We start from the raw sequence: 14,199 nt of genomic DNA, 5'->3' as shown, positions 1-14,199 counted from the left end.
CAAATGAAGCCCCCACCCCCAACCCAAATATAAACCCCAGCACAAATCTTTTCTTTGTTTGAGGAGATAAGTGCTTGATAGGACAACGAGACTAAATGGGATATATCACGTACATGGTATGCATGTTCTGTATGTATATGTTGCTATATGTCCATTACCTGAAGATTATTTCATCCCATGTTTGCAGACTTTTCTTTACAACATTTCTTATGCTGAATTAGACTGGTTGCTAGAAAACTCCAATGAAGTTGGGTAATTGATATCACACCTTTTTCAGGTGGGTAACGAGTAATGTGCGCGCGTCCGGCATGTGCATTCTTGAGGCGTCTATTTTTAAGTCGGCTTCATAGGCGTTGTAGAGTGTACAAAACACTTTTTATTATTAGAGTGGGGAAAGGAATTCCTCAAAAAAATAGAGATTTACCGTTAGAATGATGGGCTACGACAACTACGATAGAAGACAAAGGTCGAGCAGAGGGCATGGAGTCATGGGTCCAACAAGCTCCTCCCCACCAACGGATCCGCCTCCCGGCCTCCCCACCACTGAATCGTCATTGTTTCAAGTGATATAGCTTGAAAAGTTTTCAACAAAAGACTGCAGTTTAGAAGGCACTGGCCTGTTCAAACTCAGACAACCAACTATTGACTTCGGTGCTTATGCTTCGAGAGCATCTCATTTCATCATCATAAAGATCATCTATATGGTCCAACAATCCGTTATCATGGCACAAATAAACTAAGCATTAGGTTTTTCAGGCACAAGACATGAGGATCAATGCTTGAAGGATAATCACTCAGAAAGCAAAGATAATTAGCAGACGAGTGTTTTTCAGTTCCCCCTGCCCTCATGTTTCCATATAATTTTCTAACACGGAGATAAGAAACTAAGCTAACCTTTCCTCCTGAATATTCTTCTGGTTCATTTTCCAATATATTGTTTGGTTGAAATGAACTTCGGGGCAAAAGAGGGGGAACAACCATCTCTGCTGGACATGAAAAGTGTCCAAACATGGTTAACTCACAGTGTATTTAGTCCCATTGGAAAAAGCCATGCAATTCAACCATGTAAGCCAACAGGCTACTGACGATGGTATTTAATTGAATTATTGCATGTGGCAGTTTAATTGAATTATTGGATGTGTCATTTTTATGCCATGCATTGACATAAGTACTAGTAATATTTAGAATCAGATCAGATTGAAACTTGCCATCAAATTTGGCCTTCCAATTCACACCAGGAGCACTATCAATTTGTGCCCACTTTCTAAGGTGAGGCTTCATCACTCTGAGTTCGGGATCAGAAAGGATCGAGGATTTAAAATTTTCACCACAAGCGTCTCTATGATGCCCATTAATGAAGTCGCTGCCCTACGGATGTTCAATTGGAATTAGGAAACATCACAAATACACATGTATAGGATATTGAGGACTAGGGAAAATAACCTACATACTTCTTATAGGTCCCTGATCTGTGTGCGGGGGCGGGGTGCGAGCTCGTGGCGGCACGGGGCAGCACCAGCACGGCGAGCGGCAACAGGGGGAGAGCCGCAGGCAGGCGCGGCGAGCTACGGCACAGGGAGAGCAGCGGGGCAACGAGCTGTGGGCGCGGCGAGCCATGGGGCAGGCGGCGGCACAGGAGAGCCGTGGGGCGCAGCGAGCTGCGGGGCGGCGGTCTGCGGTGTGGCGGTCTGCGGTGTGGACACGGCGAGCGCGCACGAGCTTCGTGCGGCGGCACGAAGCTCGTGCACCAGGCGTTCGACTGAATGACAACGCGGACATGTTAAAAATGCGTCTGCCCTGTTGGATGCACCGACCGACCCAATCAAAAAAGCAAACACGGACGGGCAACTCAAACGGACAAAAAAAAAGAATAAAATCCGTGTCTGGGTCGACCCGTTGGAGTTGCTCTTGGGCGTGGGGTACAACACCAATCAGCCAGCCACCAAGCTGCCTTTCATACCAACCGAGCTTACAACTTTAGTACAAACGAGGTTGCACAGCCCTGTACACGTATGTTACACCAACACGAGGAAACCCTATCATTTTGATCTTCACATCAAAACGCACCAGCTGTTCCTTGGGGAAAAAAGGGGTAAGCCGATCACACACACACACACACACACACACAAGTTACAAACACCCACCCACTAACACAGGCGCACGGTCAACAAGCTCAGGTCAGGTAGCAGCGATGTCACTGGCACTGGCAGCATTGCCCTGGTTCTCACAGGCTGCCTCGTCGACGGCCATGTTGTCCACGGGCTCTCGCTCCTGCTCCACCGCCACGGCACGCCCCTCGTCGGAGGGCCGCTCTTCGCTCTCCATCGGAGCGGGCTGAGACGGGACTGTGGCCGTGCCCGAGCTGCTCCCCTGCTCCGCCGCCAGGCTCACGAGGCCGTTCTGCTTCATGTAGCTCTCCAGGGGGCGGTTCGCGACCTCGAGGAGGCTGACCATGCTCACCCGGGGCTGGCCGCCATGCTGCTGCTCCTCCTCGCGGCTGGCGGGGTGGAAGTTGAGGTCTATGTGGCCCTTGTTCGCGTCGGCCTTGTCGAACATGATCACGTCGCAGTCCCGCGCGGTGTCCACCGTCTGGGGGGACCGCGACAGGTTGCTTCCTTCGGGCTCGTCCCTGCCCACCCAAGCGATCCTCTTGCTCGCCTCGGCCTCCTCTCGCTCCGACTGCCGTTGCTTCTTCCTCATCATGAGCGTCTTGAAACGGCGCCTGACGGTCATGCACACGTTGCAAGTGCACGCCGGGTTGTGCTTCGGCCCCTTGCCGCTGGGCGGCTGGATGCACACTATGCAAGTGCAGCCGGGCCGGTGCCGGGGGTGCTTGGTGGTCGTTGCGACCGAAGCAGCGCCTTGGTTCCCGACCTCCCCAAAGACTGCGGCAGTGGCCAAGGCGTCAAGGCTCGACGCATCCATTTCGGGGATGCTCTGCTTCAAGAAATAGTTGCTCTTCCGCCTCCTGATCTCTGCAGTGATAGTTAGCCTTTTAGGTTCTGTTTAATGGTGATGTCTTGGTAAAAGTTTCCTCTTTCCATTTTTATTTTCAGTTCTACTTTTTACAAGGTGAAGCTGCCTAAACGTCCTTTCTTTATCATGGATATCTTGTACTCTTGTTATCGGGGCTAGCAAATAATGCATACCTTCGTACTGCTGGAGAATACTTTGTAACTCCTTGTGGGCTAATTCTTCAGGTGCAGAGCAGGAACAGCTGCATGTTGTAGCAACTGATTTAAGCACAAGCAGCTAAGCAGAATGTGAAAGCACTATGAAATACGATGAAAATAATATGGAACACTAACAAAGAGAGGTTACAACAGTATATGCACTGGTATGTCTGTAAAAGCAACGTACTTATAACTAGAATTATTTCACATCGACGAAATTGCGATGAACACAGGGATAACAATAGAGAATTGTTTCAAGGCTGAAGAAGTAATAGCAAAAAATATTCTGAATAACATCACAGAATATTCTGATTGTATTTAGAGTTTTAGACTATTAGATAGCTCATGAGTAGACAGTAGTATTAGATACGCGATGCTACTAAGTTTTTCATAGACCTAATCAAGATATCCTATGCAATAAAGTAAAAAGTTTTTTTAGCACAAGTAAAAAGGTGGTCAGTCAGAGGAGAAAACAGAGGTTGTTTAATTAAAAGAAACTTTTGCTCAGGTATGGCTGTGGGCCAGTTTAGACAAAACCAGAATCAGTCAAAAGCTTAAGATTTTCAGTATGCAGTCCATCATCACACACCCTACTGATCATCATAATTGACAGCTTTTAGCGGAATAAAAATAGGTTCCATCACAAAGGTGAAATAGCATTACCTTTTTGGATCCCATGTGTTGTCAGCACATCTCCACTTGGAGGCAATAATGACATTAAGAGGCAGACGACGCCATTTTGAGCAATCATCACACTGAATCCATTGATCTTGTTCCCTAAATATACACAATCAGGTATTTGCACAACTTGGTACAACTGAAGCTAAGAACATAAACTTCCATATGATTTCCTGACATGTTGAAAACTAGACTACCATGGTATTTTGTTGTGTTCATTGAGTATCTTACCCTGTAGAACGACTGGTGAAAATTGATCTCTTTGCAAAGACAGGAGGTTCCTGCATGTACGTGGTAAAGTTAGAATAGGTTCAGTTATCAAAGTCCATTGCTGAGAATGAAGAGTTGTCTTGCTAGGCTTCAAATGAAGGGTGCCTTGAAGTGATGAAACGTGAAGAATGAAGCCAGCTTACATCATATTCTTCAAATTCATAGTCCTCAATCATCACAACTGTTGGTTTTGCAGATGGAGCAGGACGCAACAACTCCTGAGCCTCTTCCCAGGAAAGCTTCAGTTCCAGGGCCTCCTCGTTATCCATTAAAAGCCTCCTGCTTTTGGAACCAATATTGCGGCTTCTTTTGTGTAAAAACTGAAAAGACCCCTCATCTGGCCTGCCACCAAATCTATCTGCCTTAAGCCAACTAACATCCCCATCAGCTGAGTTGGCATGATGATCAAATAGAGAGCTTGGCTGGAGATCTGCAGCTCCCTTCATTGACTGAAGAAATCCTGAGTAACCACTTACTATAGATAGATTCTCATTTGTGTTAGAAAAGAATGAATCACCGAGAAGGGAACCAGTTGCAATGGCTGAAATCTGTGAGTCCTGTGTAGAAGTAACATAAATACATTGAAGTAAAGCTGGAGGCACAGAATAGGGAACAGAATTGCTTTGAAATTCAAACTTACTGGCAAACTGACAGTGTTTGTGGCCTTTCGGAAGCCCATAACAAGTTTCCCTCCAGGTTCTATCCGACTGAAGGTCACTGTAGACAATGAAAAAACACCAGTACATATAAAAATCTTCCCAGTAAAATCACATACGCCAGTACATATAAAAATCTTCCCAGTAAAATCACATACGCCAGTACATATAAAAATCTTCCCAGTAAAATCACAATACTCCCTCCGTTTTTATTTACTCTGCATATTAGCTTTGACTGAAGTCAAATTTTATAAAGTTTGACCAAGTAGGTAGAAAAATATATGAACATTTACAATAACAAATCTATATGATGTGACAGAAATACAGTGATATGGATACAACAAAAATACAATGAACACATGTCATATATCTCACTTGCACTTGTCCATTCCATGATAACTGGCAATGCATCTAGTTTAGAAAGTTGGAACTGCTTAAGGAGATTCATAATTTGTCTCTTTACTGAAGTAAAAATTTATGCTTCGGTTGCTTTCCCAATAAAAATGCCAAAGTAAACACAAATGTTCGATAGAATAATATTCGCATAGGACCTTTTTATTCACAGGACTATAAAAATACAGAAATATGAAAAATTTAGGGATTGATTCATGATACGTTGAGTCCTACAGGAATTGACAACCCTGGAATATATAACAAAAATTTCTGGTTGCACCACAGGAAAAAAGAGGAAATATTTTTAAGGATTGGGTGTTCGCTATTGTCGTAAACACAAAAGGACCTTGAGGGAAATTTCCTTCAGAATTGCATGTGAATTATTCCATAGGAAAACTTGCTATGGTTCCATGGTTTTCAGTTCTACAAATCAAACAAGCTGAAAAATTCCCAAGGAATAGAATCTTGCAAAATTCCTATGGAATTCTTTTGAATGAATGAAGCCCTACGTAAAATCACGCTTAAACCATGAACATGTGCGTGATGCAATAGAGCAAGCAATGCTTATTATCATACTCCCTCCGTCGCAAGATAACTGTCATGGCTTTAGTTCAAATTTGAAGAAATTTAAACTAAAGCCACGACAGTTATTTTGGGCGGAGGGAGTATATAATATGATAATAAGATTCCTCAAAAAACCATATATAAGAAATAAGTTGCAAATCACCTGTATCACCAGCTTGTAGTTGTAAGGACTGTATGCATGGTGTAACACCCTCCAAGACATACATTCTGCTGTTGTTATTTGGCCAGAATCTGAACTGAAAATGCCATTCTTTGCCTTTTGCATCTTGAATTGTCAATGGACGACCTTCTGGCTGAGAGATTGGTGGAAAATAGGCCTACATAGAGTACCTCAGCAACTCAGGATTATAGGGGAGAAAACTTATATATGTTATGGGGATATTATCAAGCAGTTTGCTGCCCGACATCACAGCGGCTATGTGAATGGCACTTTCTGACCATGAAACAGGTTTCACTTGATCATTTAGACAGGAGTATCACCAATATAATGATGTTACTATTCTAAATACGCCATGAGAATGCAAATAGGCAAAACAGCAAGGGACTAAATGCTAATTAGACTGACTTGTTGTCTGTGTTACAACAGGTTTTCTTGGTTGCTTATTTTCATTTCCAATCGATCTCTTGAACATAGGCAACTGTGCTTCCCCAAATTCTAACATCCGGGAGCTCATGGTGCTCCTTGCATAAAGGTTTTTATTCATACAGATTATATGGCAAAATGAAATCGAAACGTGTGGCAACAGCATACTAAATTATGAAGAGAAAGCAGAAGGGCTATACAGAAGAGACATATCACCTCGGCACAGGCTTTTGGAAGAACAAGTCGTCCTATGCGTCCTGCATCACTAGCACTTAGAACCTTCTCAAACAGTGGAACGATGGTTGAATTCGAACTTGCAGCAAAATACAGTCAAGGAACACAACACAATATCCACAACAAAAACAAATACACAGCATATTGAAGACGCTCCCTCTCCTACTTGATCAACTATGCATCATGTAATTTGCATGTATATAATTTAAGCATCAGTGTTGCCAAGGAGTTGAAAAAACAATATTAAAGGATACTCTCCAGAAATTTGCTGCAGCTCTTGATCTGTTATTCTTGGCCAATACCGTGGAAGTAATTGATTGCGACCCCTTCCTTCAGCAGGTGGTCTGGCAACACGAAGATGTGGAAAACCATCTCTCATTGGGTCAAAAGCAGCACCTTCGGCAACCCTCGGTGGTCTGGTGAGAAAATGCCGAGCCCTCTGCGCATGCTGAAATGGAGATAATGTAGTGGCAAGTTCTCTTCCTTCAGAAAACGGTGTTGTTGGTGACACCATGGGTCTTTCCATAGTTGAAGTAGCCTCCATCTTGTTTCCATTATTAGCAATGCCCAAGCTCATACTGAGGCCTGCCTCTGAAATTGATTCACTTGTTGTGCTATCGGCTGTCGGGTCTCTATTATCATCCCTTCGTGTACACTGGGATTGGGGAGACTCTAATGCACTCTGAGGCCTAATTAAGAAAGGCATCCTTCCCATGTCCCCAATACTGAGTGTCGGTTGCTCCCACTTAATCTGCCTTGCGCCATTTTCAATTTCCTTTTGCCTCAAAATGTTACTGCTTTGCCCAATTTCCAAGTTCTTTACCATGAATGGATGATTGCTCTTAGTTATAATAGCAATATCATCACTTCTGGAATCGAGCATAAGGGACGGTGATTCCAACGGTCTACCTGGCAACAATTCATCGCTTTTACCAAAGAGTCTCTGGTTATTTGGAGGAGGTAAAAAAAGCTTTGGAGCCACTTGACACGAAACCTGCAGAAAGAACAATCAGATTTGGAAAGAAAAGAAATGGAAGATGACGCGAAAAAGAAACTTACAGGTTGAGGTCCTGGATTCTTCATGCAATTCACGCATTGAACTCCTCCGCTATCAAGCAGATCAAAGGAATTCTTCGAAGCAACACAGCCGCAATGGAGACGCTGAAACGGCGGAGCCCCTTGGAATTATTGCTGTGAAACAGTTTGGTTGCATATATAACTCACAGCATGTGTCAGAGTCTCACTCACCTTCCCACAAAACGAACAGTCCCTCCAACCAGACTCCTTTTGGTGGAATATATCGCAGAAGACGAGCTGCTCGAACGCCAACCTGAGCGCAGCACAAATGATATGGTAAGAATCGACAGGGCCAGAAAATTAAACTATAAAATGATAGTAGTAACAGGGTAACAGTAATTTCCTATGTTGCAGGAAAAACAATCTTCAAATATACTAGATTAAACATGTTTCTCCCGTCGTCATCGAAAACGAACCGCAAGAGAACTTCCAGTGTCACAACACCGAATAGTTACTGCCAAGCAAGCAGCAAGTCTGAGTCAACCATACAGGGCACAGAGGTGACTTCCACCAAGCAGCAGGCAGTGTTTCCTCAAGCAAGCAGAAACTCTGAGTCAAGCATACAAGACACAGAGATCACTTTTACCAAGCAGGCGCAGCTTATATCATACAGGATCAATTTCCAGAATCAAGCTGCTGCCAGCAATTTTTGGGTCGGCCCTGATTAACTGAGCGATTACACAAAATCTGAATTGGACATGAGCTCCACACAACCAACTACTGCTAACTAGTATCTGTTCTATGCCGCTGGTAGGTATCCACGTTGGCTACAGCCGAGTCAACTCCGCTTTTCTGAAAAACTGCTCCACGCGCAAGACAAAAAGGAAATCCTCAGATTGCCCAACCGCAACAAGGAACAAAACATCGTCTCCCCGTGAAGAAAAGGCTGGGGGGCAAAGGTAGGCAGAGCATCGAGACGAATCGATTCGCCCAGCCGACGAGCTAGTCAGCGAGCCACCCATCCCATTCGGAACAGAGCACGCAGAGCAAGCGCGGAGGGAGGGAGGGAGGGAGGAGGTGGTGGTAGGGGAGGGGAGGGGAGGCGTACCCGCACTTGTCGCAGAGCACGGCGAAGCCGCCGGATCGCAGCGGCCAGCCCTTCCTCCACTCGCCCACCCCCGGGGCCGGCGCGCCGCACGCCGCGTTCATGCACCTCGCCGCCGCCGCGGCCATCCCCGCCATGGCCGCCCGCTCCGCTCCGTCGCGCGCCGACGAGTCCCCCGCCCTCCCTCTCCGATCAAGCTGCCGCCGCTGCTGCTGCCCCCGCCGAAAAGGGAAAGCAGAGTCCACCTCGCCCCGCCCCGCCCCGCCTCACCGCATCACCCACCCCCGCCCGAGATACGGAGAGAGGGAGGGAGGGGGGTGGGGGAGGCGTAGTTTTCCGCTGGATGTGGAGAGAGCAACCGACGCACGCACGAACGGGCGGGCGATCGGTGGCGACTGGCGCATGCGGTGCGGTGCGGGCAAGCCAAGTGAGGGAGGGAGGGAGGGAAGGACAGCGACGAGATGGGATGCCCGAAGCAGCTGCGGGCAGTGCTACTACACTAGTACTAGAACGAGGAGGAATTCCTTTTTCCTCCCAGAAATAAAGCCAGCTGAAAGCAACGACCGGGATTTTTTTAGGGGCGGGGGTTGGGGTAGCGAGCGTGGCTTTTTGTTCCTGTGCGTGCGTGCGTGCGTGCATGCACGACATGCCGTGCTTTTCCTACGGTTTCCGCCCCGCTGGCTGCTGCGTCGCGTTGCTCCCCTCCACGACGTCGCCGCTGCAGTCATGGGCGCACATGCCAATCAGCAGTGACCTTCACTTGTGCATTTTCTATTGCCGACGTGGTAAAAATGGGAGGAGAGGAGGCGAGGGCTCCCGCTTTCGCGCATGCCTGACAGGGCGCAGGGCTGGGTTTAGTTTATGGCGGATTGTTCTCCCGGAAGAAAACAAAAAGGAGGCGATGCGCTGCATGCGTGTCTGTGCCGTGCCTCTGTGGACGGGCAGCGGCCTGCCCTGCGCCGAATTCAATGCGAGCGAGGAATTTCAGAATGCCAGCCAGCCCAGACGCCGGCCCGCCCGCCGGCCGGCCTTCAATGCCTCCGGCTCCGGCACCGGCAGGCCGCGTGTGACGTCGCCTTCAGGTGGAGGCGCCCCAGTTAATAACGTTCAATTCCAGCCGGCCTCGGCGGCGGCGCCTCCTTTCACGAACCCAACCCCACTGCGCGTCTCTGCGTCCTCCGGCGCGGCACACGCATCATACGCAGAGGACGTACGTACGTACGGCCCACCTCGTAGCCAGCGAACACAGCGCACGGGGAATTGAAGGCGCTCGCGGTGGCCCGCGCGGCGGCCGTCGGGGCACGGCACAGGGCGTGGCTCGCCGCGACGTGGACCGGCGGGGCTCGCGGTTCCCCACGACGACGTCACGTGAGCGCTGCCGCGATCCCCCGCGCGCATGCCTCGACGAGGGAGATGCTGGCGTCCACATGCACGCATGCTGCCGTCGGCCGCCTCCGGCTGACCGCCGGGGCCCGGGGGCGACGTCGACGTCGGGCGGTACTGCTCCCCTGCCCTACCGGTGAGGTGGACGTAGAGTACGGGCGGAGCAGCAGCAGTAGTACCACGTAGCCAGCGTCCCCGTGGCCACGAGGTGAGGTGAGGTGCGGCTACGTGCGTGCGTCCGCCCGACACGGCGCACGTCGCCGACGGCGACGGCTCGGGCGCACGGGCCCGCGTGGAGGCGACCGGCAACTGTTTTCCTTTTTCCGGCGACGGAGACCGGGACGGCGACCGTTGCGTTTTCTTTTGTTTTTTTTGAAATGGGATGGAACGAAAACGGGACACGGTGAATACGTGACGTGGTATTATATTCGCCCTCTGCTACGACACGACAGGCGGCGGACTCTCTCGTGGGAGGGCAGGTGATTCGGCAGTTGGTGGGGCCCCGCGCTCGGTCGTGTTCAGCGTTGGAACAGTCGACTGATTGGCTGGGTTCAGAGATGCGAGGAACGGCGCAGGCACGTCGGCCGTCCGGAGCGACCGGGGCGTGTCCTCCAATTTCACGGCGAGAACTGTTTCAGGGCGTCGATGGAGCAGTCTCTCGTGCCTTCAGACTCCTGCAGCCGTGCAGAAAAATGGACGAGAATTTCTGTTTTAACAGTCTTATCTTGTCGTTCTGTGGCGTCTTTGAGGCGGTAATATGGAGTGAAGCTACTTGGCACGGAATTCTCAGAAAAGAAAGTAAAAACTACTTGGCACGGACAGAAGGTGTGCGTCGCCGTCGCCGCAGAATCTCCACCGATACAGCGACGACGACACGGAAAGCGACGGTTAAAACAAATCGGCCGACGCGGACGGGGAAACCGCAGATGCAGCTCACGGTAGAAGAAAAAGGAATTAACGGATAAGGATGGCCTGATCGATCGTGGCGCCTTTGGGAAAACGGACGATTCTAGCTTACGCAACCGGCCGCTGATCATCGCACAATCACGGGCGGCTTTATGATTGATAAATATATCGTTAAAATTTGCGCTCCTTGCATATGGATTGGACGATAATGGAGAGTCGCTCATGTTAACCGTAAGCCAGAGGGATCCGGCTTGTCTGCTCTCTACCATGCTTTCATTTGTGCTCTCATTTCATCATACGTTTGTCTTTTTTCTTCTTTTCTTTCTAATCTAATCACTTCCTTCTCTGATGTTAAAAGGTGGGGCTGAGCCTTATTTTATTCCGATCAAATCAAGCCACGTACGCGGGAGCATGGATGAGCACATGCCAGCGGAGCAGGCAAGTCTCGTCAGGTATGGACGTCTGCAACTGCTCAACCACTGTGTGCACGCCTGAACTACTGGCTGTGCTACCGTACGTGCATGCACGATATACTATTACGTCTGCGGCTTATTAGATGATGTTAGCTACGTGTCCTGGGGCAACTTGAGCAGAATAGTTGCTCGGGGCCGTACCGCCCACTCTCATTTATTAAACAAATGGAGCTCCCGTTTTCTTGAAACAAAAAATAATGCTCGGCAGCATCTACTCTTTCGTTTTAACAGAAACCACCAGGTCCTTTACAGCCACTGAAACACAAAATTAAGAAACATCACACACCGCTAGCACTAGCCACACAACCTTCTTTTTTTCGCGAAAAGTACTAGCTACACAACCTATGGCACCTACCCAGCTCAAGCTAAACCATGATCCATCGAAGATCACAATCAGCAGGTGCCTAGGAAGAAGTATATAGGAAGCAACGAACGTTTGAGACGTTGATTATCCTATTCATTTACTGCAGGCAACAAACTCCAAACCACAGCGCAGAGTCTTTAAACATCCATAACAACAAATTTGAAAGCAATAGCAGACTGGAGAGCGGTTTAATAAGATGGCCGTATGCATTTTTCTGATACAAAGGCCAGGGATTTCCTTCTTTTTGAAAAAAGAAGAAAAAAAAAAGCAGACTGGAGAGCGGCAAATAGCCAAAAAGAGTTTCTCCATTATCAGTTCCCAAGTGAAATAAAATTTGAACTCAAGATGGCACTGCTCCTCATTTTCTTTTCTTTTTTTTTGGCGTAAGCTACTACTACATGTTTGTTGAACGTTGGTTCTTCCATATATGGCTCCCAAGTGAGGCTGAATTTAACCTCGATTTTTTTTTTGAATTTCATAGAGCATCGTCCGTCCGTCCAGCATATTTTAATTCTTCTCAGGATTTTTAGAACCCTTTGAAACACACTTGTTTTCCTATACCGATTCTCATCGATTTCCCACCCCCCAACTTGAGAAGCGTTTCGAGACGGTGCGCCGGCCGAAGCTTCGGCCGGTTGCCTCCCACTCGTGCGTCTCGTTCGGTGCAGCCCATATACAAAGCCCACGTAGCATCTATGTAGCACCCCGCAAGACACGTACCTATCGAGTTGCTTCTATTTTTTTTCTGAGCAAAGCCAACCGCACATGCCTTATCTTCTCATCTCCTTATCCACCCGCGTCTTCGGTCTTCTTCTTCTCCAGCAGCAACACATCTTCCATGAGAGCCATCCACCAACGATCTCCTCTAGTCATGCCGCATCTCCTCCAACCAGCGGAATCACAACCATAGCCATTGCTGCAAGCCTGCAACCACGGGCACACATTGCACGGCGAGGACGAGGCGGTGCTGCTCCTAGCAAAACTGGCATAGATTTGCTACATGCTTCAACCGGCATAGATTTTGCTATAACTGGCACAACATTTTGCTACAACTAGCATCGCGTTTTGCTACAACACACAGTCAGCGTCGCGGTTTTGCTACAACTAGCCTCGCTTTTTGCTACAACCGGCATAACGTTTTGCTACATCCATCACGAACGAGTTGCGAACCGCGACGGCGACGACGATGACTTTTTGCTGCAACCGTCGTAGGTATTTGCTACGTTCGGCAACGGGTTTTGTTACATCTGTTCGTCTTTAGAATGCAAATGTTGCTACCTGCAACGGCGAGCTACAACCAGCGACACCGGTTTTGAGTCATCTTTGTGATAGCCTAAGCATCGGAGACATCGATAAAACAGTCAGCATGGATGTCCGATACAGAGCTTCACCTTTTTTATTGAATGTTGCAACCGCCGCGCGAGATGCTACATCCGGTGACGAGGGATGCTAGAACCGATACTTTTTTTGCTGGAACCAAATGAAGACGACGATTTCTGCTGCCACCGCCATCGGATTTTGCTACAACCTGCAAGGTTTTTTGCTACATTCATCCACGGCTGTGTTGCGACCACGCGACGGCGGCGACAAGATTTTGTTGCAACCATCATGGATTTTTGCTACGTGCGACGAATTATCTTGCTACGTCCATTCACGTCGGAGCTGCGATCATTCACGGCGACGGCGATGATTTTGCTGCAAGCATTGTAGATTTTTGCTACGACTGGCCATATTTTTTGCTACGTCCATTCATGGCGAGCTGCGACCTGCGGCGACTCCAAAAGCACAGCTGCGGCGACGAACGGCTGCCCGGGGACGAGGACCATGACGCCGCGGCAGCTGCGATGCTGTGGATGAGGCTTTTTCATGCTGGAACCGACGAGGATTCGTGCTACAAGCTCCATAGATCGAATTTTTTCGAGCGCGAGTAGGTTATGTGAGGGCGGCGAGCAGTGGCGAGCTCGGGGTCTGCAGCGGTGCTTCGAACTCGGTCGCCTGCGGGAGATTACGGCAGGGTCAACGGCGCTGCAGCCTCCTCTCGCTTCCATGTGCAGTCGTGCAGTATTTTCAGGAAGAGGATGAAGAAGACAGACGAAGCAAGGAAGCACATCCGATGGCTAGCAGTCAATGTATCACACAGAAATCGTAAGGTTGACGGGCTGAATCGTTGCGCCGGCGCACCGGCGCAGAGTAGTGCCTCCCTAACTTTGGTTCGCGCGCGGCCAGAATCGGTTCCCACCCTAGTTAACTTTGGTCCGCGGCCAACACTCTTCTGCTTTGTTCCTTCCTTGCTCGTCTGTGCTTCTACAGAGTACAGAGTCCATCCATTGCGTACGCACTCCTAGTACTACGTACAGCCCGTGTGATGTGACTGGGAAA

The 14,199-nt window shown here is 48.7% G+C and overlaps 1 protein-coding gene across 1 annotated transcript; it reads right to left on the bottom strand.

Moving 5' to 3' along the window:
* Window positions 1–1,920: 1,920 nt before the first annotated feature.
* On the bottom strand, window positions 1,921–9,033 carry LOC125535647 (B3 domain-containing protein Os07g0679700). The gene is made up of 12 exons (XM_048698718.1): window positions 8,698–9,033; window positions 7,821–7,902; window positions 7,632–7,733; window positions 6,827–7,566; window positions 6,555–6,651; window positions 5,898–6,072; window positions 4,762–4,838; window positions 4,265–4,678; window positions 4,083–4,132; window positions 3,837–3,950; window positions 3,150–3,217; window positions 1,921–2,975 (listed from the first exon to the last, which is right to left on the bottom strand). Exons 1-12 carry the CDS (start codon window positions 8,829–8,831, stop codon window positions 2,179–2,181), a joined length of 2,850 nt encoding a protein of 949 aa, XP_048554675.1. The 5' UTR covers window positions 8,832–9,033; the 3' UTR covers window positions 1,921–2,178.
* Window positions 9,034–14,199: the final 5,166 nt, after the last annotated feature.

This window comes from Triticum urartu, chromosome 2 (assembly GCF_003073215.2).
Source record: "Triticum urartu cultivar G1812 chromosome 2, Tu2.1, whole genome shotgun sequence".
Lineage (NCBI taxonomy): Eukaryota > Viridiplantae > Streptophyta > Magnoliopsida > Poales > Poaceae > Triticum > Triticum urartu.
Note: the sequence above shows the minus strand (reverse complement) of the source record. Positions and strands in the feature narration are given on the sequence as shown.